General features: G+C 39.6%; 1 protein-coding gene across 1 annotated transcript in view; it reads right to left on the bottom strand.

Annotated features, from left to right (window-relative positions):
• Positions 1–25,545, bottom strand: part of egfra (epidermal growth factor receptor a (erythroblastic leukemia viral (v-erb-b) oncogene homolog, avian)) — a 54,793-nt gene that overhangs the window by 17,215 nt on the left and 12,033 nt on the right. Inside the window, exons 2-16 of the mRNA XM_042497209.1 lie at positions 9,680–9,831; positions 7,502–7,688; positions 7,219–7,350; positions 6,990–7,058; positions 5,953–6,071; positions 5,426–5,567; positions 4,745–4,861; positions 3,942–4,068; positions 2,961–3,034; positions 2,786–2,873; positions 2,432–2,631; positions 2,131–2,263; positions 1,605–1,695; positions 821–978; positions 20–58 (exon numbers count right to left, since the gene is read on the bottom strand). Coding sequence (XP_042353143.1) covers positions 20–58; positions 821–978; positions 1,605–1,695; positions 2,131–2,263; positions 2,432–2,631; positions 2,786–2,873; positions 2,961–3,034; positions 3,942–4,068; positions 4,745–4,861; positions 5,426–5,567; positions 5,953–6,071; positions 6,990–7,058; positions 7,219–7,350; positions 7,502–7,688; positions 9,680–9,831 — 1,828 coding nt within the window. The remainder of the gene's footprint in view (positions 1–19; positions 59–820; positions 979–1,604; positions 1,696–2,130; positions 2,264–2,431; positions 2,632–2,785; positions 2,874–2,960; positions 3,035–3,941; positions 4,069–4,744; positions 4,862–5,425; positions 5,568–5,952; positions 6,072–6,989; positions 7,059–7,218; positions 7,351–7,501; positions 7,689–9,679; positions 9,832–25,545) is intronic.

The following is a 25,545-nucleotide window of genomic DNA, read 5'->3' as shown; positions in this document are numbered from 1 at the left end:
TGTTGCTGTATTTACTCACCTTATAACCGGGCAGCCTTCAAGACCAGGACTGATGCACCTGTAAAGAAATCAAAGCAAACAGTCTGATGAACCACACTTGACTTTAGTCACAAAGTCATCATAAGTCACTTTTTTTTCACCATGTAGTGCAATTGGCTACAGGACTATATTCTTTGAATGCACGAATCACTGGGATTTGTTAGTGGGGGCCTGAGTAATTTAAAATAGTGGTGACCAAATGGGGCCACTGAAAATCTTGAGGGGGTACACCAAAACCAAATGCTGATATACATCCTTTTCTGATTTTACAGTTAATGTTACTAATTATTTGATATGTAAAGACTAAGTTTCTTGGTAGTCCATCAACGTCACCGTTAGGTCTGCTTTCATCTCACTCAGTTATTTTTTCTCTGTTCTATAATGTATTGCAGACCTCTGTCTGTTGAATACTGCATTGCAATGGAAACCAACAGTAAAGGCATTCAGAAATATACAAAATACTGGTTTGCTTTGGGAAAAGAGAAAGTAAAAAATGTATCAAATTTTTTTAAAAAATGGGCAAATATGAAAAATCACTTGTATTTTCCTTTTTATCCCAATGCATGTCATCTGTTCTAAATTGTCTAATTTCATCATTGATCTGATCAAATATTGACTCATTTTGCAAGCCGACCTCTCTCTCTCCGGTCTGTGCCAACTCAACCAGAGCTGACCCTCCTGGCTTGGATTAAGTTACTGCATTAACATTACAACAGACAAATGTTTGCAACACAGAGAAACATGGTGCCAGTTCTCAGGTTGGGCTGAACAATGCTTTTACCCTTGAGTGCAGTTCTTGTGGCAGAGCTTGCACACTTTCATCGCATCTGCGTATTTCCACACCAGTGTGTCGTCCTCCCCTGGCACTCCTTGGGGACAGCGAGACACACAGAACAGGCCGTCTTGGAAGTTGGCACACTTAGTACAGTTTCCAGGACCCTGAAAGTAAAAGAAAAAAAACATGATGTTTACGACGCTCTTGAGAGGAGTAGTAAATATTATGTAAACTGCCCTGTCTCATAGTAATAATTTCTCAAACCAAGCTGTGTCAATCTTTTCCATAAAGATCCAAATGTTTGGCACTGAAAAACCCACCCAGAAATGTTTGGTGGTTTAGTTTGAGCCTGTATAACTCTGTTCTCTGTGAGACTTATTGCAATCAAGTGCTGCAATGTGATACTTTCTTTCAACCCATCAACTTCTTTTTTCAATAATGATACCCTACATTCCAAGAGTTGCTTTAAACAACCTCAAAACAGGGCGTGAACTTGTTGTTTTCAGTCAAAGACAGGATTATGAGCATATAGACTGTGTGCCAACTAGATCACACAGCCACACCCTTCATCCAAAACACAACATGCCTTGTGGCTGCACTGCATTATGGTCTAATGAGGCTGCTGTTGATGGAGAAATTGGTAGCGCTCAACACATTTCATGCTCTTTGATTCTGACACAAAAAACATGATATTTAATTATCACATTCATAAATAATGTCCACAAAGCTGCTCTGCATTAGTAGAACTGTCTTTGTAATATTTGTGATAATAGCTTTGAGACACACATACAGGGGCACTGCAGGTTGCAGTCCCGTTCAAGCGCAGACACTCGGGGTGACACTCCACGCAGGTTTTATTCACGACGGTCTCCCGCGGCTCTCTGCAAAAACAACAACAAAGCAGACAGACTCTCACCACCAGCGCGCCTCAACTCAAACAGTTACATGTGAAGTGAAATTCTTGATCCCTTTTTCGAGGGCACAAGTTAAACTGTAAGCATGTCCAGATTCAATGTTTGACAGAGATCTGCAAAGATAAACAGATGTGAGTGAATGTGACATTTCAGCGACAGTGTTTGTCTTAAATCTACTGGAAGTTTAAGTTCAAAATACCTTGGATCGTATTTGGACTTTGAATCGATTTATCAATAAATCCTCATTTAATGTCATAGTCTGGAAATGCTTGTGGTATGAAAACAGACTTTGAGGGAGTTAACTTCAGAGAGCACAGATCTGATGTTCAGACTGTTTGTCTAAAATACGGAACACTGCATTTCGGAGCTTAAAAAGGCATTAAACCCAGATTCCTCCCTCACCCCTCCAGGATGTTGCAGGAGTCAACACAGCTCCCATCACGGCTGTAGTCACGGCAGGAGAAACACATGTCCGGGCCGGGGCCCCAGCAGCTGTCCGTGGTACACTTTCTGTCACAAGTGTTGTTCCTCAGAGCTGAAAACAAACATACAATCTCAAGATCTTTTCAGCATAATTATCCAATTTTGAAATAAGATTCCATTAATTAAATCTGGCTTGTGCATTGTGTAATCAGCAGTTGCAAAACAAAACAACAAAAATGATCTGGCTGAGTTCAGTGTGGGAAAAACAAATTCACTTTACCACATGTGGCAGCATCAGCGTTGTCCTCTATTGTAGCACTTTGGCTTTCTGATTTAAAGAGCCTCTTCCAGTGACTTTTGTCAGTGTAGCACAGGTTCTTGTTCTTAATGATGACCACGTCTCCACCGCTGATTTCTTTCAGGGAGCGAAGCCCCAGGTAGCTGATGCCGAGCTGAACTACCATCACACTGCGGCTTCCACTACAAAAGAAAAAAAAAGGTGGAACAGGAAGAGGACAAGAAAAAAGGCAGATTTTATGACAGCCTTGAATAGCGCTTAGCGCTCAAATAACAAATTCATTTCTCCTGATCCAGCTGTTGTGAATCTACGGGGGGGCTTTTACAAGGAACATACCGTTTAGTTCGTCCTCGAACGATCTCCAGATTCTTGAATGGGCTGAGTGAGCTCATGCTTGCTGGCCACTCTTGAATCAACAAGTATCCTGAAGCAACACATGGATTGTTAATTGTGAAACACTTCAGTGTCCATTTAATGTGTCATGCATTACTCAGCTGTTATGCAGTCTTACCAGTTATTTCCTTAACTGTCTTAAACACATCAAGCTGAGAAGGCTCCATCTTCGGTGTTTTGGTATATGAATCACTAAAAATAACAAGAATTTACATGTTAGCTGCTCGGTAATCTATTACATTTAGTATCATTGGTATACAAAGGCCTGTAAGCTATAATGCTGTTAAAAGGATAGTTTGGACCTTTTAAAGTGGGTTGTATGAGGTACTTTCCCATAGTCAGTGTATCCCATATAATAGATGATGGTCAGCACAGCCCCACTTTGGAGAAGAAGGCAGGAGAACTGCCACAGAAGCAGAGCACTGAAAAGCTGTAATGAAGGCAGCAAAACATATTCTGGCCTACTCAAAAAAGTCCCAATTTAAAAAAATCAATAATGGATTAAGTGTACGTTGCATTGAGAATATTATCACCACTTTGCCTCGATGCAGACGTCCTGCTCTGATAGGGAAGCCACTACACTCCATTAAGAAAAACAGTAATTTTAGCTCACTGAACTCAGTATCAGCTGATCTACCGCTGCCTCGATCAGGTAGTTAGTTTGTGTTACTGTGCGACTTTAGTAAATCAGAACGAACCCTTTTTAATGCCAAAATCACACAAAAAAACTGACTGATCAATGCAGCAGTAGCCCAGCCCCCCCTGTGCTCTGAGAGGTAAAATTACTGTTCTTCTCAATGGAGTCTGGCTTTGAGGAGAGCCATTTAACAGCTTAACAGTTCCCTGTCAAAACTGCTGTCTGTGTCAAGACAAAGCGGTGAAAAGTGGGACTTCTTTTCTGTGTCTAAAGTATGTTTTGTTGCTGACCCTGTCTGCAGCAGTACATTGCTTCGCTTCTCTGTTGGTACTCCTACTTGCCTCTCCAAACTGAGGGCATGCCAACTGACATTTACTGTATGTTACACACTAACTGTGGAAAGTACCTCATACAACCCCATTTCAAAAGATCCAAACTATCCCTTTGATGTCCTTGACTTACCCGTGAATCGAAGTGCGGATGATAGCAATGTTACCATTGATTTTTGTGCAGTTTTTAAAGTAGTCGATGTTGGTGGCATTGACAGACAGGGTGTGAGTCAGATTTCCTGTTCCAAGTCCATTACACACTGTAAACAATTAAGAAAACAAATCAGTACAGAAACTGATGTAAAGATCTTGACTGTACTCAAAATTTGGGTTTTAAGCTGAATCTGAGCAGGGCATTTTAGAGACCGCAAACTGTTAAAAGTACTGTAGTATTCAGACCCTTAAGAAATATAAGCAATACTACCAAGTAAAGTAAGGTACTACGTGAAGTATCAAAAGTAATTATTATGCAAGTAGTATGTTTCCTTAAAGAAAACAGAAAAAAAAATCCACCTAGCAGCACCTCTAATGCTTATTAGTTAACATGTTATACCTCCTTTGTTTAATTCGTTCAAATACTGACTTGTAAAAATTACATTTGTGGTATATTGGGGGGGTCGCTAAGTTTCTTTGCTGCTGGCTGTAACAGCTCACTTTGTAATTACTGTACTAAGAATGGTTATCAATCTACTCATCTAACTCTAAGCAAGACATATCCAAAAATGGTAAAAGTTAAAAAAAAACAAAACAAAAAAAAACACAGAGTAACACTGGCTTGAAATGTTTCGAAGCTGAAGTTTGAATAGCGTAACACGAAAGCACTCAAGTTCCTCTGAACTGTAAAACAAAATAAATCTTCTTCCACCATTGCACACTACACTCTATATGAGTCAGAAACATGTCACCAGGTTGTTGAGTGATAGTTTAACCCCCTACCTTTTGGGCACAGTCCGTCACACTTGGCGCACTTCCTGATTCCTCCATCGTCCACCTCGTAGGTGTTAACACTGCACGTCCGCACACACGCTCCATGATCAGTTACAACATAGTTATCTGGAATTATTCCAAAATACAAGCTATTTACTGCACAATTATGCAACATTTACAGGTTGAATAAAATTAAAAACATTTAAATAAGCCTTTAAGCATTAATAACCTGTATGAGTTATACAAAAAACATGATTATAGATGCATAATAATAATGCTGCAAGCCTTACAGTATATACTGTGTAACACTGGGACAGACCTGTGTAAGTTAAACTGAGAAAGAAAGTTGTTGCATTAACACGCCCTGAAACTCAATCATTTTCTTTCCATGTTTCTACAGTTTATAATTAAACTTAGACAAACTGTAACCACTGAATGTGTAACAACTGAAGGACAACCTGGGCACTTGTTCAGCATACCACACTGTGAAAATGCTCATAATCATGCATGATTTGTTTCACACTGGCCAGTGAAGCCTGCTTGTTTTACTTTATTTATCTTAACTGCCAAAACAACAGCTTCAGAGTATACCATTAATATATCAGTGTCTGGGAAGGTGAAAAGTTTAGGAACAATCTTGGCAAAAAAAATACAAAAAATTTGGACTAAGTTTAGTTTATCCGTTCTTACGTGGGCAGCTCTTGACACACGTGGCCCCGAAGTTGTACTTTCCATGTGGGTTGGGTACCAGCTGGTGCAGGTTGGGGTCGTAGCGCATGAGGCCCGGGCAGGAGTCCTTACACACCCCGTCGTCCTGGAAGTCCCGACAGGCCTGCAGCACAAACAAAAGTCATCCAGTACACAGGGACCATAACAGAGCCCCACACTAATGATAACACTGCATTCCTCTACAGCCCTGGCTTAATCCTCAGCACTGCACTAAGAGAGAGAGCAGACGCCGATACTGGAGGCACTGCCAAATAACAGATTTAATCAGCAGTTATTTGTCTCATTGGTACTGAAACCAATAACAGTACTTCTGATCATAAAAACAGATGCCACTGAGTGAGGGCTTTGTTTTGTTGGAGGCTCCTCATGCAGATTTGATGCTTAAATATGAAACATTCAGTGTGTTTTGTTGCTTAAGCTTGTCTCCTCCCCAACTCCTTTAGCATATCATGACTCTTGTCCCCTGTGTGAAGGTGTCTTTCTCTCACCAGACAGTCGGTGGGCCGCGGTCCTGTGCAGCCTGCAGCACAGTGCTCATTACAGCAGTCACTGGGTGAAGGCCCTTTGCATCTCTTAGAGCACTGCTGTGCACAGTTCAGCTTTGTCACTGGACATGAGGACAGGGCAACGTCACTGGAATGACCTCTAGCAAGTTTTTCTATTTTTTTTTTTAATTTTGAGGCCATATTAAAGGGACAGTTCAAGTCAAAATTAAAAATACATATTTTTAAACTTACTTCTAGTGCTATGTATTAATCTGGATTGTTTTGGTATGAATTGAGGAGTTTTGGTGAGATATCGTCCTTCTCTCAAATACAGTGGAACCAGATAGCATGCGGCTTGTGGTGCTCAAAGTGCCAAAAAACACAATCAAAAAACTCAACAACAATGTCTCTTTCCAGATATCATGACCTGGTTGTGAAAAATCTTGGTGTAAACTGTTTCATGTAATGAAATGTTCCTACATGTAACAGTTCACAACAAGGTCTGTGGATTATTTTGAGTAACCAGGTCATGATTTCTAAAAAGGGACATTGCTGTTGAATTTTTCAAATGTACTTTTTTAGTGCTTAGTTTTATAAATTCACAAGAAGGGAGATATCTCAAACAGTCTGCAAACCACACCAAAACAATCTAGATTGATAAGTAGCACTACAGATAAGGGGAAAATTAAGGACTTTTTATTTTGGGGTAAACTGTTCCTTTGAAATGTATATCACAACACTTTACATGTTCATATTATGGCAAAATGAAAGGAGCATAAATGCAAATCAATTCACTTTACTTTTGTTAATAGACCACAAAGAAATCTGAATATGCAGAAAGACACATTTTTTTCTCAATGTTAGAGTATGTAAATTATCTAAAAGGATGGCAAACTGTTTTTAGTGTTTTAGCACATCATGAATTTAGATATACTGTATACTAATAATAACATATTATTTAAAATAGGTTACAGATTACAGCTTAAATCCAGTATTGAATTTTTGGTTAGTTTCCATGATAAAATTTAATCAATGCTTACAGGTCTGACAGTTTTCAGGACCGGGTGCCCAGCAGGAGCCATTGAAGCAGCTTGAGTCACATTTTTTACCTGTAAAAGTAGAAAACAAGAAACAAACAAGAAAACATTTGAATTTGAATTTCACACCTTAAAATTCTTTAATAAGAATTCTTTAATAAGAATTTTAAAGAAAGAAGATGAATTTATTTCTGTGCAGTCTTTGCTTTTTGCTGTGATGTTTTTAACTTACAACGTGGATGACTGATGGGCAATGGAAGCACCATTTTGGGTTTGCTCTCAGCGTTGACAATGTCATACCACTGTATTGTTTCGACATTGCATGGCTGGTTAGTCCCAAACTTAACACCGCCTTTAAGAATTTCTGCAAGAGAAAAAAAATACTGCTGGGTGATTCCAACAACACTACATAATTAATTTTACCACACAAATTTTTTTACAGGTTTATAATAACACAAGGTTTGGCAAAAAAAATCCTCTCCCAGAGAACTAAAGAAACAGAGAGGTGGACTAACCTGTCAGGCTGGTCAGCAGAATCTGGTCGGTGCCCTGACCTGTAGGTTTGTCATAATTGGTGAGCACAGCGAGGCCGTACATTCCCTCATAGAGCGAATGACCTCGAATGATCCGAAGGTTCTGCAGAGGAATCCTGGATGCTGTGTTGAGGGCAATCAGCACATAGCCGCCCACTTCCTCAATAGACTGTGCAGAAGTAAAATAAGAGAAAAAGCCTAGTTAGAAAGTAAAGAAGCTGAGTTATCTAGCACTGACAAAGTTGTGTGATGTTGTATGTTGACTGTCATCGTAAGTAGTGATACTGAGATTGTTGAATCTCAGATGCTGAGATCGCTACTGGTTATTACTTTGGTTTAAAAAAAAAAACAAAAAAAAAAACAAAAAAAAAAAAGGGGGGGGGGGGGGGCTGTGCAGCACTTCTTCTGCCACTAGACGGCAATACCTGTGACCAATCACACCTGAAGCACTTTTTGCACTTACTAAGGGTTTTTTTTCCTTAAGTCTAAATTCTTGCTTGTGTTGTACGTCGCTTTGGATAAAAGCGTCTATTAAATGAAATTGTAGAATTGTAGAATTGTAGAGTCAGAAAGTCAAACAGAGAGTCAGGCATTCTCCAAGCATTTATATACATTTATATCAACCATACAACATAATATGGAGAAATTTGTTGCCCATAATGGTGGCATAAATTTGAAATGCACGTTAATAACTGTATCATTTATATATAGTGTTGACTTTAATCTAAAATTAGAATAATTAATAGTTAACTGAAATAGTTTTGCTGTGAGCTGCTTAATATTTAAGATATTGGCCGTAGAGATATCTGCCCTCTCTCCAATATAATGGAACAATATGGCACTCAGCCTGTAATGCTCAAAGTGCCAATAAATACATTCATAAAACTTCACAGAAAAGTCTCATCCAGAGACCATGACCCATGATTCAAAATAATCCACACACCTTGTAATGGGAAGTTTCTGTAGGAACTATTTTATTTCTCACAATCTACAGCTGCCAACCGTATCACTGTGCAGAAGGAAGTGTACATCTGCTGCTAGCTCACCTAGCATCACCGAGCTAGCTAACATTACAGCTCAGCCGAGGAGGACGTCATTTATGTATACATCTCGCGTTGTCACAAGCACTAGCCTTTCATCCATGAGTAGATGCACATTTCCTTCTGCGCAGTGATAAGGCTGGTGGGTGTAGTTCAGCAGAAAGAAAATAGTTCCTTCATGACACTGTTTAAAACAAGGTCCGCAAATTATCTTGAGTAACTGCATCATGATTTCTGAGAAGAAACATAGCTGTTGAGTTGTATTTATTATTTATTGTGCTTGGAGAACGATAAGTCGAGTGCCACCTCATTCCATTATATTGGAGAGAAAGCAGACATGTACAGCCTCTATCTCCAACACTCTGCAACTCACACCAAAACTAACTAGATTGATAAGTAGCACTACAGGGAAAAGGGAAAATATGTAATTTTGATTTTGGGGTGAACTGTCCCTTTAAAATCCTGACTAGTCCCTACAGGTCTTCCGCTCAGGCTTCAGCAACAACCTCCACCAGTAAAAAAAGCTGTCAAATTTATCTCTATCACTTGTATCATTTCTTGTAGTGAGTGTAGACGACCTTCTTGTGAGTACAGCAGTTTTATTGACTCAGAGCTTCTCTTGTCTGGATTATGACAGCTGGACGGGAAGCAGACACTGTAAAAGGAGATTTTATCAAGCTGAAGATGAAAAAGTGAGAGGGAGAAAAACGAGATTTTGAAAAGTGAAGGAGTCATGCCCCCTCCGCACTGGCCCTTGCAACTACTGCATGATATCTGCTGACTTGTATGTTATTCTGTTTGTGTGTGCAAGCTTGCATGTGAGTGTGTGTGGTCCCTCGTCACATCTGCCCAGTGTTCACAACCTTGTCGCTGCAGCTGGGGTTCAAGCGAAGCTCCAACTGGAGCGCCACAAACACACTGAATCATCTGTCACTAAAGACTTACTCTCCACTGATTTTAATTATCTGCACTGAAGCGATAAGAGCAGTGTAGAGCCTGCGAAGATGCTGGACAGATTGTCTGGCAAACTGGATTCAGACCACCAAAGAGATGATTGGAAACTTCTCCCATCTATTTTGTGCACATTAAGTCTCCGCTGCTAACGGAGTACAGTGTTTACCGAAAGGAAGGACAAGTCACGGTGGTCCTCCATGTAGGTGACTTCCAGATTCTCCAGGACCACGGTGCAGTTGCTGTAGGTCTTAACCATGTTCAGGTAGTGGTCCTCTTTGGTACCCAGAAGATTTAAACGGTTGGTGATGCCTTGACATACTGCAAAGAAAGACAAAATACATTTTGAGTTACTGCATAGTGATAATAAGACCCTACGCACCAGTCAAGTTACAGTAACAGTTTGACCAGTCTAACCAAATGTCTCTCCTTTCCCTCCTTCCTGAGTACTGACGATATGGCCAGAAAAGTGTTTCTGCAAAACATTATGATGTCACAGTAAGGCTGACCTTTGACCTTCGGCTATATCATGTCAGTACTTCATAATTTTGTGTTATAAAGATAACAGTTTGAAATTCTGTCACAATTAGCAAATTTGTTCTTGAATTATGGCCAAAAGCATGTTTTGTCAGGTCAAAATGACCTTGACCTTTGACCTTCAACCACCAAATTCTAATCAGTTCGTTCTTAAGTCCAGGTGGATGTTTGTGCCAAATTTGAGGATATTCCCAAAAGGCCTTCTTGAGATATTGCATTAAAGAGAATGATATGGACGCAAAGTCACATTGACTGTGGCCTTTGACCACCAAAATGTAGTCAGTTCATTGAGTCTAATTAAATATTTGCCAAATTTGAGGAATCTCCCACAAGGCCTTCTTGAGATACTGCGTGCACAAGAGCGGGTTGGACAAAATGTCACATTGATCTTGACCTTTGACCACCAAATTCTAATCTGTTCATAATTAAGTCCAAATGAATGTTTGTGCCAAATTTGAAGAAATCCACTTAGAGCGTTTTTTAGATATTGTGTTCACCAGAGTGAGACAAACAAGGTCACAGTGACCTTGACCTTTGACCCATGACCACTAATATCTTATCATTTTCTAGTTGAGCGTGAGTGGACAGTTGTGCCAAATTTAAAGAAATTCCCTCAAAATGATTTTTAGAAATAGCGTTCACAAGAATGGGACAGACGGACAGATGGAGGGACAACCTGAAAACATAATGCTTCTAGCCTCAGCTAGATTGGAGAATTTTGTTAGATATATTTGAATGTTACTTGAAACACAAGATACAAACTGGTTGTAAGTCATCTGCTGTTATCCGAGGCCGACAGTGTCAGAAACATTTACCGCTTATGTAACACCCCGGCTCAATTGATGACTGTCTGTGTGTGTCTGTTTGTGAATTTGGTCTGCACAGTCATAACTTGGCCAGCTTTCATGTGAAAATAACCGTTGTGGGTTGCATCTACAATAGGAATCAAATCTCAGCAATGAAGCTGAGTTCTGGTTCATGAGTCAAAGTGAGCTGGCTGTATTTATGCTGGCAGAGGGCTGAATCTTTCCGCCGCTGTGCAGGCTAGTTAAAACAACCACAGCGACCAGCTTCTCCAAACCCATTGTGTCATTTCAGAGAAGAGATTTGGTGTGTCACAGATTCCATGAGATTTGAGAGTAAGTTTCTTGCTGGTAACTTTAGCTTTCTAAAGCTCATAATTGATAACAGTCTCAACAACTTTAGCCGAGTATAAGCATATCTGATTTTAGGGCAAGTTCTTGACATGACTAAATAACAACTAAGGGCTTACATCGCATGCTGATCCGTGCACTTTTTTGAGTTTTCAGTGCCAATAACAACAAAGCAATTCAGAGAGATTCACAGGACTACAAATGTGGGCAGCCTATCTGGCTTTATGCAATAAAGGGCTGAGATAAGGAAGGCAGTTTTACTGATAAGTGCAGGAGACACAAGAGGCTGTTTTATTTGATGCCGTTTTTAAAGGAAGAGTGCAAGCTTTAAGAGAGCAGGTTGTCTTCCTCCCTCTGTTCTCGAGTCTCCTGAGCTGGTCGGACAGGTTCTGACTGGCACTAAAGAGTCAGAGATGCTGCGAAATGCTCAGACACACACTTATACACGCTCTGCATGCACATATAATAAGCACATAATTGATTTTCTCTCTTTTAAGTTTAATTTAAGGGTTAGTTTAAGTAATAGTTTTAAAAAAACAAATACTCCTGTTGTAGATAGAAAAGTGCCGGTGAAATGTCTTCTGGGTCACATTCCTCAACGTGTCTGCTCTTGACTGCAAAGAAAGCCAAAACATACACTCCGAACTCTGAAACACATCTCACAATACTGTATATAACAGCTCACTTGATTGCACTGCGTCATCCCTGATGTGCTGCATTGAAGAAAGAGACAGTCATCTTTCAGACCGGGCAAACTGCAGCAGAGACCAAAGCCAAAGTTTAGTTCCTTTGCTTCTTGCACTGTGCATCTTACTCACTTTTGTTTAGTTTTTAGTTTGGATTAGTTTAGTTTACATGCAAAAAAAAGCTGGCTGCTACAAATATTCAGTAATTAACGTAAGTATTTCATGTCCGAAAAGGAGGAAAAGTATACTAATAAAATAAATGAATAATAAACAATAATTTATTTATTTTTACAAAATACATAAAGTTGTTATCCGACTCCGGATAAGAAAATGGATGGATGGATGGACATAAAGTTGTTTGAATCTGAATCTGTACCCTACCCCTCTCTGTTCTACCATCTCATGTCTCTTCAATATGTTTTTTTTTAACCCCTTTGACTGTAAAACAATGATACTTAGCGTTAGGCATCACTCACTGTTTCTTTAACATACAAATTCCTTTAAAATCATGCAAACCTTTTTTCATTTGAAACAACTTTTGGATACTATTAGGTAGTAGTTGACTTTTAGCTCCGTGCATGATTTGAACCGTTTTGAAATCAACCCAGTGTTTGAATTTGAGTGCTTAAATTTGATAAAGAGTGGGTTTGTTGGTTCCCAGTAGGACGTTTTGTTTACAAAACTTATGGCTGTTTTTTGAAGTATGAAGATTGGATTTTTGCTTGTTTTGTATGTATTTCTCGACACTTCCACACAGTGAGTTATATATGGGAGTATAAAGGAACAGTATACGTGTGTAACAGAAGATCTTTGACTTTATATAATGTTGCATAGGACTTTGATATTTTGGACTTCATTTAATTTATATGTGGTTCCCAGTATAGTCTATTATCTATTATTACACTAAGAACTTTAAATTCACACTCTCAGTTTCTACTTAATTTATCATGAGTTTCTCAGGTTGTTGTTTTAAATTTGCACAAACCAACAGCGATGGTGCACCGAATCAGTGAGAATTAGGCACAAACAGCTGTCTCCCGCCCTCCCTCCTCTTCGTCCTCATTAGTTTGTCCCTGAGGGATCTCCCTGACATAAACCCTGCAGTCCAGCAGCCTAACGCCCAGGCAACAGAGGCAGACTCGCAAAGGCAAGCTGACCGTTTTAATTAGAGTAGCCATGTGAGATGCAATTAGCCCCCTAATTATTGCTCAGACTGAGAAACTGCACTGTAATAAACAAAAAGGTTGTCATGAGCGTGCAGCTGTGAATATTAATCAACCTGATTTGGACATTCTGAATGACAGTTTGCTAATAGGGACGCTAATTATGGTTAATTAGTTTGTTGTTTCACCATATACGGCATATCTACACATACAACCCAGCCTGCTTCCTGTCTGAATGTTTTGTTTTGTTAATATTTATGATGTGCAGTAAAGGCTGCAGGAGGCCAGGTGACTAAAGGTTCAACAAACTTCCTCCAGCGTGGTGCATAAGGAAGAAAAGAAATCTGTTGATTGCTCAAGCAAGCAGCAGTATATCTGCAGTAAACATTCTCCTCTGTCCACTTGTTGATTTCATAATTCGGTTGCAGGTGGTAAATGACCTGATATTGCACGACCATAAACGGACTTCCTCTTCAGGTCACAGCCCATGAGAAAAAAACAAGGTCAGGCTGTAGCTACACAGAAGTTATTACTAAAAGATGGCTTCAGTTGTGCCTGCTTTCACTTTTTTGTAACCACAGCCTTCTTAAAATCCAATCTCATATTCAGTGTCTGAGTTTGTTGTGTTGCAGAGCATTCATCTTCCAGCTAGACGAGACAGCTTGTGAAGAAAAGCATAAGCAGATTGGAAATTACTGGAGACGTTGCTTTTTCCATAGCACCTGATTTCATTTTGACTCATCAATTCACCAGAAACATAGTTACCAATCTGCTTAAACGCAAGGGTGGAGCCTGCAATGACGTAACTGATACTGTGACAGAGACTAATTACAGATTGCTTCACTTCCTCTGGTTGTATTGTCGTCACAAAATGTCCAGGAGGTTACTCGACGAGCAAGGAGTGTCAGGTCTGGTATATCTCTGCTTTATGCATGTGCGTGTGGGTGTGTGCACAGGCATGTGTGTGAGTGAGTGTGCAACGTTGTTACGAGTACATAGTATTCACTGGATTGCGCTGCGTTGATTAGCACCCTGTAAGAGCGTAACAAAAGACTTGATAAACCCAATCATTAGTCATCTAAGCTTGTTGAAATATGCGGTCGCATATCACTCATTTGATGTTTATCTGGGGACTAGTGTTGGAAGTCAAGGGTGTGTGGGTAGATATTTGTTTCTTGAGGCTATAGGATCTGCACGACTACAGAAAAAGAGACTGTCCAATAATAATGGGAGATAATTAGCTCGTTGTTCAGGTTCACACTCAAATACCACACTGAAATTGAGAATGCACATGCTACTGTGACAGGGAATGCAGGTCAAATCTGTGTTTCAGCCACCTTGATTTCTCTCCAAGAGCTGCTAATTGAGGAAAAATTACTTAAATTGTACCACATAATGTTTAAAAGTTTGTTACTTAAAGAGTAGAACTGTGCATGCACTGTGCAAAATCACAGGCAAGCCTACAATATACTGTTATCCAACACAAAAATACCAAAAATATAAATAATATAGTCCCCTGTGAAAAAAATTTAACTTTAAGGAATAGTTTGGTATTTGGAAAACATGCTTATTTGCTTTCAGGCTAAGAGTCAGATGAAAGCAATGACACTACTTTTATGTGCAGTAAATGAGAAGCTCCTGCTGGCAAGTGGTTAGTTTAGCTCGTATCTAAGCCACCGTGAAATTGTGAATTGCAGTTTTTACACTTTGTTTTTTGTTAAACAAACCAGGTATAAAGTAAAGAATCTCTATATATGTGTAAGTGTGTCCTCCACATATCTGGAGAACCGTTCATCCAACCTACTGCACACTTGGTGGGAGTATTGCTGAGGGACGTGTACTGTTGAAGTTGGGCTCTGCAGAGAGTCTGTCAGGTGTCACTGATCACTAATAGTGAAGCTTGAGTGTGTTTTTCTTTGACATATTGATTTACCAAAGTTAAAAAATAAAATAAAAAATGTAATCCATGTTCTACAACTGAACAACAAGTCTCTTTCAGGTAAATGTAGTAGTCCGCTATATTGTTTTTCATTGAAGTGGATGTGGACAATAAAAGTAAAATGCACTGAAATTTTTGCTTTAAGTGAAGAGTGAAAAAGAGACATTATCAGCACCATTTACTTACCCCGTACTAATACAACGCTGAATAGTTAAATGAATAATAATGCATTATATTTGAATTTTTAGATTTTGTGAGTAAATCTGAATCCGCAACACAATGAGTAACATGTATGTCAGGTAAATGTAATAGAACAATATTTTCCTCTGAAGTAGAAATATATAAAAAGTAAGAAGTATTTTCCTGAGTTGCATATTTTTAAGTGCATTGGGGACCTTGTGTACATTTTTTCTGGGTACAATGAGTAAAAAACAGCCACATAATTAAATATTCTTTCACATTTTAACATCATAATGACTCTAAAGCTGATTAAGGTCTAGGTGCGTTGCTCATATCCCAAAAAAGGCTGTGTCAAGTTTGAAGTTGTTTTCAAGAGTAGTTCTCGAGAACGTTGCAAGCAGCAATTCCACATGTCAAGCACTCGGCTCGTTCTGATCATGTTTAGCATAAGGCCTGTCTGATTCCCAGTGTTTCCAGTCTGTATGCTAAGCTAAACGGCTGATATGAGAGTGATGTCAATCATTTTATTTAACTCAACCAAACAAGCATATTCCCAAAAATGTCCAACTTTTGGTTTTTACGCTTTCTAAAGGGCATCCCTTTAACCCTGCAAGAAGCGTTGGCACCAAACTTTAAAACGTAAACCTCTGTTTTCAACTTTGAAGCTGAAGAACTTACTCGACAGAGAAGAAGGGGAACAAGTGAAGCCGGGTATAAAACCAAAGTCACGGCAGACAAATGTTACAATAAATATTTGAGACACATTAACTAAACATGGTAAGATCAAATGTACAATGTTAAGTACCAAAAGGAAAAAAGCTTGCCATAAATTCACATTTTGAGGTCTCATTCACATGTTTGGATGATACACTGTAGATTCCCAGCCATGAGAGGAAACACTGAATGTCCACAAATGCAAACCAAGCTTCCCAGGGACATGGCGAAAAACTTCTCAAACCCATCTAATGGTTTTCTTTGGTACAGTGAGCTTTTACTATAGATTTAAATCATCAGGCTCTCTACCTTTCTGCAGACATCAGAAATGGCTCTGCCGCGTTCTCTTCCTCTCATTCACTACCTGTAATTCAATTACGCTGTGTCCAGAGTCCGATAATCACATTATCTGAAAACTTATACATAATTAAAGGGAAGTAACAACGCTAACTGACATGACTTGTTTATTTCTCTCTCCAAGTCAACAGCATTACGGCAAAGTATCTCATGTAACTCAATCTGCAGTGTTCCTCCGCTGATAACAAATCGATGCCAAGATTAATTCCCTCATTTAGAGGTAAATTATGGTTAACCCCCTCATATGTCTCTGCACGTATGGTAGGAGGATGTTGATGAGAAGCGGAAAAAAAAACAAGTTCTGCTGTCATTGGCCTCAGTTTAAAGTTGGGGCTCATTTAGAGGTTGCACTGACTCAAATTTCCAGACCTTCAGATTCCAAGGAAGCATAAATCTCCCAAAGGCCACTATCAGTGAATGAAGGGGGGAAATCCACTTCCTTGATTCCTTCTATGCAGCTCATACTTCCTCCTCGTATATTTTATGGCTAAAATTCAGGGGCTGAGGAGAGATCACATGTCATATAAAGGCAGCACCAGCAGTACAAGTGGTCATACGTGCATTCTTTGGTGGTGTGTACAATATTTGTTTAAACATACTTTGTAGTTTGACATTAAATTCCTGATATCCTGTTCTCTGTTCGGGGGAAATGCATTTCTTCCTTTGCGTGGGAGATGCATCAATCCCTTGGAGAAAACATCTTGGGGCCTCAGAAAAAGAAAAAAGGGGCCATTAAGGACAAGAGGATACCCCCCCACTTTCCCTCCCTATCCCCTGTGAAACAGCAACACAAGTCCCTTTGACATCACAGGAAGTTGATCTTTGCACAGGGTCAGCTCCAGACGGCTACCCGTGATGCTGAACCAGATGGTAGCTGATTGTCGTCTCCAGGGGAGGAGGACAGTCTGAATCTATGTACAACTGGAGAAAAAGATTTGATGGAGAGGAAGTAAGAGAAGAAAAAAAGAAACTGAGAAAAAAAAAAGGGAGTGGTTTGTGGTTCAGCTAAACTCGATGTGGATGTGGGACATTGCAGCCGGCTGTGGGTCAAACTGTGGAAACGGGGTGTTAAAGCCTCACACATGATGTATGAACGTGGCTGACCTTTCCCTGAAGGCTAACAAAGGGGGACGTAGCATTGGAGCGGCCAGCTGTAGAGCACAAGCAAATGAAGCATCCCAGTGAATACGTCACATGGCCTCTGAACAGTTCAACCCCGGTGACTACACTCACTGGCCCGGCCTGAGCCTCAGCGCAGTCAGTGGAGTTTAGCCTGTTAAAAGCTCAGCAAAGTGACCAAATAAAGACCAAAAAGGCTGGTGTTTACTCTCCGCTCCTGAAGAGCACTCTCTACCAGTCAGTGAGACACTCCAGATACCTGCGGCTGGGCCCATCATAATGTTTACTCTCCACCTCAGCATGAGGAAACCGTGGATTTAGGTTCTGCACAAACACAGGAATATACTACTCACAGTCCTGGATACTGAGATCAGCATTTCGGAGACCTTAAAGGCATATAAATTGGTCTACTATAACGCCTCATTAAAAAAGACAGAACCAGTTGAGATCTTTAGAGGTTTTCACTTCTTACATTCTTAGGTGTAAAAGGTCCAGTGTGTAGGATTTAGTGGCATCTGGCGATAAATTGCAGAACTGAAGCTTTCCCCGTGTCCCAACATGAAAAATCAAAACTTTCTGTCTAGAGCCACTGTTTGATTTGTCCATTCTGGGCTACTGTAGAAACAACATGACAGACTTTGTCAATGAGGACCCGCTCTGTATGTAGACAAAAAAGGTTTAATCTAAGGACCAAATCAATAGATAAATACAATTTAATGTCAAGTTGCTCTTAAGACTTTAAATCCATAATGACAATCCCGTTATTTATAAATATTAAACAATGTCAGTTACCATTTCTATGCCAATGACACACAACTATATCTTTCCTTTTACACCAAAATTACCATTCAATTAATCATCCTCCACATGTGCATTACAGATATCAGCAACTGGGTGGCGTCAAAATTTCTACAATTAAGTTCAGAAAAATCCAAGATTATTATCATACTTCCAGACTCTTTACAGAATCATACGTCCATGTCTGTGAGAATACTGAGACAGTTCATTCTTGAGTCCAAGTAGATATTTGTGCCAAATTTGAGGAAACTCCACCAAGACCTTGAAATATTGTGTTCACAAAAATGAAACAGATCACAGTGACCTTTGACCACCAAATTCTAATCACTTTATCGTTAAGTACAAGTAGATGTTTGTGCCAAACTTGTAGAAATTCCCTCAAGAAGATCTTGAGATATCACCTTCACAAGAATAAGACAGACAAGGTCAAAGTGACCTTTGACTTATGATCACCAAAATCTTATCAGTTCATTAGTGAGTCTAAGTGGACGTTCATGCCAAATTTGAAGAAATTCCCTGTGGCGTTTTTGAGGTATTGCGTTCACGACAAAGGGATGAACGGAAAAGTCGAAACATAATGCCGTGGCTATCAGCAATGCGGAGGCATAAAAACACAATAATTCTTATTTTCAGGTGATTATAAAACTCATGAAAACATGGTCAAGAATATTATATCCCATTCTGCCAATAGATGCCTCTAAATCACACACACTGGACCTTTAAATCAATATACAGCTTATACTTACTACATAACGGTTAAAGGTCCACCTAAATGAAAAGAAATACCAGCCCATACAATGGTCGCAAGTGGAATTTTGTCTGTGATGTTAACAGCAATAAAAAAATGATGAAAATGAAACTCAACTACATTTGTTTCAGAAACGGTATCCTTGTTACTCTGGAGAATCAACAGACCTCACTGTCATCATTTTTCAAAGGAATAGTTTCTGCGGTACAATGCGGTTCCAATAAAAACTGTTCACACTTAAGTCTCTGGATTATTTACAGTAACTGAGACAAAGTTGCTGGAAAAAAGAAAGCTGTTTTTCTTCTTTTTAAAGCTGCAGAAATCAATATTTGAATATTCACAAAGGTTCAGATGACTATGTGTGAGGTCGTTTCTAGTGACACATCACCCAAATCTGCAGTTCTCCTCAATTCTAGGGATTTTTAAAGCCTCTTTCAGTGTTGTCTTTTTTTTTTTCGGTATACAACTTCAGTGTTTTGGGTCAGTCTCACTGCTCATCAGTTTCATTTCCAGCTGCGACAGGCATCTGTTTTCAGCAAAGAAGCTGGGACAAACCTACCAAACACCATAGACAGAAAAAGTTGGTGAACATAGTAAAGCTGCAATGATTTCTCAGTTGCCAATTTTTACAATTAATCAGCAACTAATTTAAGAATTGATCAATCAGTTTGAGCAATTTTGTTTCAGTAAAAAAAAAAAAAAATCTCTTTTTATGGTTTCTTTAGTGCTTTATGACAAAACAAGACATCAAATAAGTGCTAATTTTGCTCTGTGTCAGCTCAGTGTGTAATATGATATTATGTCAGTGTCAAAATATTGATATTGTGATATGAGACTGGATGTCATCTTAGATTTTGGATACTGTCATATTGTAAGTGTGGTCTTTTCCTGGTTTTAAAGGAATGCATTACAGTAAAGTGATGCAATTTTCTGAACTTAACAGGCTATTCTCGCTGTTATATTATTTTTCTTTACCCAGTTGGTAATTATAACCCCATTACTGATGATTATTTATCAAAAATCTCACCGTGTAAATATTTTGTAAAAGCACCAATAGACAAACTCACAATGTTATTGCAATATTGGTATCAAGGTTTTTATCTTTAAAATATATTGTGGTATTTGATTTTTATCCCTATCATCCAGCCTTAATTCCATTGACTTGCATTATTTTGGCATGGTGACTAAATTCTCAGTCAAATATCTCAAAATCTGTGCAGTACTTTGTATGGCCACATACCAGCAGGGGTAAATGAGAAAATGTGTTTTTTTTTTAATTTTCACTGAGACAACCCTTTAATTTAGCTAAATATTCATTTATTATGTGCCCACTGACCTACAAGAGAAGCTTTCATTGCATTCATGCTGATTATTGTTTGAGCTACTGCTGTGAATAATCACCACATTGCACATTTATCTCAATAGTCAATGATGCATTTATTACCCAATAGCAATATCCATGACTGAACAAACCATAAATGATAGAAGATGCCTCGAAAAAGGCATAAATTACTGGGCACCAGGTTGATTTATTGGAGTTAGTTAAACACAGCTGCACTCCTATTACTCTCCAGCTGTGACCAATATACGAGGGGCCCAACATGATGGCCCAAATAATCAAACAATACATATCATCAGTCGGACAATTCTCCCACATGCCCTGTTGGAAAGTCCATTAGTCCTCCATAAAGGCAGCAAACAATCCCACTCCTGTTACCCAAAACTCACACAGCCTCCGTTCGCCCCGGCCCCATTTAAATTCCAATAATGCACCCACCATTCAGCTGCAATGCTCCAACATTCAACCCACTTCCTCTTTAACGTCCAGACATTCTCCCTATTGAAGCCCATTTTAGCCAAGACAACCCCCACCTCTCCTTTTTTTTTCCTCATTCTCCTTCCCTGTTAAAACCATACTCCTCTTCAATCCCACAGGAAGCACGGGAGGAAGACTGGAGAGGGAGTGGGCGGCGAGCTGCTGCTAACTCACTGCTCAGTGCCCCCCCCCCCCCCCCCCCCCCCCCCCCCACCCCACCGCCACTAAGCCATGCCTGGAAAAGAAGAGCGGAGGAAGAGAAAAAGAAAAACAACAACCACAAGCGAAGGAACCCACACATTTCACACATCATTCCAGCAAGAGAAAGCAGCTGTGATTCGGGAATCCCCTGTTGATTTAAGCATTCCCAGTGCAGAGCAGCAGGCCCATATTGGAGCAACAGAGAGGACAGATAACTTTCACTCACTGGACTCCTCACTTCATCTAAACAAAGGAGATAGACGCTCTTTGAGGCAGCCTTTCTGCTCAAGGGTTTCTTATTTTTAGCGCAATTGCTGACAGGCTCATTTCTGTGTAGGTCCAACCGCTGTTTCGCAGCATTGCCTGCCAACAGCTCTGTTACCGCCTTAGTCATGTCTCCAGCAACTTCTTCCCCGCTGGAGTCTTCACAGAGAGAGACCCCATAAAAGGAATATTCTACAAAAGCCCTCGGGTTTGCATTAGTAAGCTTCACTCTGTTGCTCAGCCCTTACTCACCATTCAACCTCTGCTTTACACATCAGCAGGGCCTTAAATCCACTGATGAGTAGTTTCTTCCTCATCCATACTGGCAGAGGGCAAGAGTCAGGGACAAACGGAGCTCAGGGAATTCGTTCGGACAGCAGAGGAGCTCTCATAATTTTCAACACTCTGAAAGGGGATTTTGTTACATGTTGCGATGTACTCGCCAAAAGCATGACCGATTTAATTTGCGCAGGAAAGCTCCCAAGAATTTAGCCACGTCTTCCTGTTGACACGTCAAGCAGAAATGTTTGAAATGCGACAGCGTGCTGCTGCCAAGTACTCCGGGCCCCAAAGTGCTCGGTTATAATCGGCACAGTATTTTCAAAACAACTCTATCACTCCTGAAATAGTGAGCAGCAACCACTGACAGAAAATGGTGCTAGTTCTTCATCAAACACCTCTCCCACAAGCCCACTTCTCAGATTTCATCCATTGTTAACATGCGGGGCGTCATCCTGTTCCTGACAAAAAAAAAAAAAGAGCACATCACACATGGTTAACAAAGCTCCGAAACAATGCGCAAGCTTGTTTAAGATGATTATGAGTGAGGAGGGCGGTTGTTTCAAGGCCGCCCCCTCACTGCACAGACACAGAGGGGCTTTTGCACAACCTTAGGACTGGCTGCTTTGCATCAGTCATCAAAGGCATCAGACTTGGCAGGCCAGACCCTTTTCTCACTATAAGCTACACTGCTGAACACAAAGACCCTGGCTCAGAATCACTCTGTATGAAGCACACATTACCAACTCTGATGACTACTCCGGAGAGTGGACAACCAGAGCATGAACCCGGACACAAAACCTGTCCAACACTGCAGTTATCCAATGTCCGATCCAGGGAAATATTACGAAAAACTGGCCAGTTACCAGTTTGTTAGTAAACAGAAAATACAACCAACTTTAATGCAATGATTACCTTGATATGGGGTGAAACTTTCTGGTTTATCTTGCATTATGTGCAACCAGCAAAAATATGTTAGTGGCAAGAAAAAAAGTCATTTTAAGGTCAGCTTTAGAAGCTGTCTGATTGGACAATTAATTAATTAGTCAATCAAAAGAAAACTAATCAACAACTGATGAAAAGTCATTTTTTAAGTGGAAATGTCAAACAATTACTGATTCCATCTTCTTAAATGTGAGAATATGCTGCTTTTATTTGTCATTTATGACTGTAAATTAAGAATCGTTTGGTTGGCCAAAAAAAGCTAATTAAAGACATGACTTTGGGCACATACTGATGTTCATTTATAAGCAATGTCCCATTTAAATAAACATGAAATAAATTAAATAAATAAATAAACCCTAGTTTGAGCTGGTGCTTCTGATTTTATCACACTATCTTCCTTTCCTTATGGTGAGATTGTTCAGTCAACGGCTGTTAAATGGCCATATCATGACAACAACAACTTTACTTTTCTTGGTTGCAGAGAACAGCAGAAAGACTATAACAATAAAGAGAGAATGAGAAATGACTGTGATGCAATTGTTAGCTTCACAACACACCACATGGTCAAAAATGAACTGTCAATCTCACATTTAAACCCAACATAGAAAAAGGGCAATACCACCAAACCAGTCCATGGCTCCTTTGGCTGAAGAAGATCATGTGAAACAATCAAAAGCTCCAGAAAATCTAAATTATGGACTTCTGTTGTGCAATAGTTTTGTTATCAGCTACAAAGACAGATGCAATGACGTCTCCAGCTACAAATCTTGGACCTCAATCCGGATGTTTTTAAAATCAACCAACAGGTGCCAAGCATTTATAACCCAGAATAAATCTTGGACAGTTCAGATGATTTTATTTCTTGGAAGACACAAGTGCATAAAAAAAGTATACAAAATGCTGACTTAACAAGACAGAGTAACACTAGGAAGAGAGGGAAAAGGCAATTTCCCATGTCAGTCCAAAAAGCATATTTCAAATACTTTTAGCTTGACTGTTCAACGGAATCAGCGTGTTGTTTTCACGTCCTTTGACCCAAAAACCCAATTAGGTATTCAGTATTTTTAATCTTCTGGGTGTGTGATTATTGAAATAATACCCAGATAAAAACGAAACAAGTGCATTCATATTAAAAAAGTCTCCGACTGTGTTCTAATCAGCTCAGGAAGAGGTTGTTGATGTAGTGGATATACTGCAGAGGGCTAATCCTTACTGTCTGGCAATTGTCCAACAATTCACTCCAGGGTATTTCTAGCAGGGAACCCATTCTCCACACAGCTATCAAGCTGAAGTGGTTTGTTATGAAAATGAAAGGAGGGGAGCAGATATTGATCATTTATCAGCGGTGCTTTAAGTGTCATGGGGCTGCAATATGATGCACTGCATGGGAATATACTTACAATATATGGCCTTCACTAATGGCTTTAGTGGGCAATCTTGCAATAAGAGGGTCAGTTCCACTTTTTTTACGGTGGGAAACATTGTAAGCGAAGCAAGCTGAATTCCGTCTCTTTTACAGGCCTCTGGCTTCAATTATGAAAACATGTGGTAATGAAGATGTTCCGCTTAAAGTCCCACCAGGAAATTAATTCTGAGCTCAACGAAGCATTGGTGTTGTTGAAACTTACTAGGCAATTAGAAAAGGTACTACAGCGGCCGTGTTGTGTTTAGAGCACATTATGTTTTAGTGCTGCGGGAGTTAAACAAATCACAGATCAACTCTGCAGCCGAGCCGTGCCATCGCCACAGTATTATGAACTATGCTGTCATCTCGTCTATAAATGGCCGGGATGAAATACATTTTACGATGCTGATGAAATCCCTGAGAGGTGATGTTGGCTTGTAAAATGTTGGAACCATAGTGAGAGAAGGGCTGACATCTTCTTTTCCTTTTCTAACACCGCCCGCAACAATACACTGCCAGCAGCCCTATCATCATTGTAGTCGTAAGTTAGACAGCTATGTCATGAGGAGGGACGTCTGTTATTTGCTTGCCAGAACTATACTTCACTGGTCTATGTGGAGATTACTTGTTGGTGTTCTTTTTCTATGACATATGTAGTTTAGAGACAGACTTTTGGGTATATAAAAAATACAATCAAGTATTTATAGAGCTTTTTGTTTAGCCACACTACCGGCACAGCTCCAGAGAGGACAATAGCATCAGTTGGCTGTCAGCCTACTTTTTTCTACACTGAGATATCACAACTTTTGTATTACTGTGATAAAATTCTATGCCAATATCCATGGTCCAAAGAAGATTTATCCTAAAACTTTTGACTATCCCCTAATATTTCCTCTAGTGCCATCAGCACGTCAAAGTTTTTGCACTTTGACTTTTTCCTCCTGTGCCACCATAAAGTTGACATTTGTGATTTTCTATGAAATGTTTCCAAAGTTATTACATAGACTGTCATGAAGTTTGGTGGAGACACTAAAGTTTCCCCTATGATGCACTGTATTAACTTTCTGAATCCCTTAAGGGCAGGTCCATCTGCATTCTTTTCCTTGTTTTTCAAATTGAAACTCACACTCAGCTGTTATCAAAAAGCTTTGAAGATCCCCCAAAAGTAATACAATAAAACAAACTAACTAATCAGAGGCAGTAGTAACTGGTAACTCCTCTTCTGTGAAGTAAAATTACTTTTTCTGTCAAAGGAGTTTGATGACTGTGAATGGGGCCATAAGCAAAACATATTTTAGTCTCCTAACAAAAAAAGGACCACCTCAAAAATCAATACCAGTTTAAGTGCATGCTATATTAAGAATTTTTTTCTGCTTTAACTTGTCATCAGACAGCTCTTTCCAACAGGGATCGGAAGCTGTTATCTATGCTCTCTTCAAAGGCACCAAACTCCATCGACACAAAACAAAATTTTACCTCACAGCACATGGCAGTTGCTGGTCTATCGCTGCCTAGATCACAATGTTTGTTTGTTATTATGCGACTTTTGAAACCAAACTAACCTAACGTCACCAGCATAATGTGGTTTTATATTTAGTAACAATATCCTGCAGAAATCTCATGGTTAAAAGTTTTTTAGAAATGCTTGAGAAAATGACATTTTGAGGCTAAAACATACAGACGTCAACATCATTTGAATTTCTAGATTTGAATATACCGGGAATGGAGTC

Source organism: Plectropomus leopardus, chromosome 12 (genome assembly GCF_008729295.1).
Source record: "Plectropomus leopardus isolate mb chromosome 12, YSFRI_Pleo_2.0, whole genome shotgun sequence".
Classification (NCBI taxonomy): domain Eukaryota; kingdom Metazoa; phylum Chordata; class Actinopteri; order Perciformes; family Serranidae; genus Plectropomus; species Plectropomus leopardus.
This window is presented reverse-complemented; position numbering and strand designations above follow the sequence as displayed.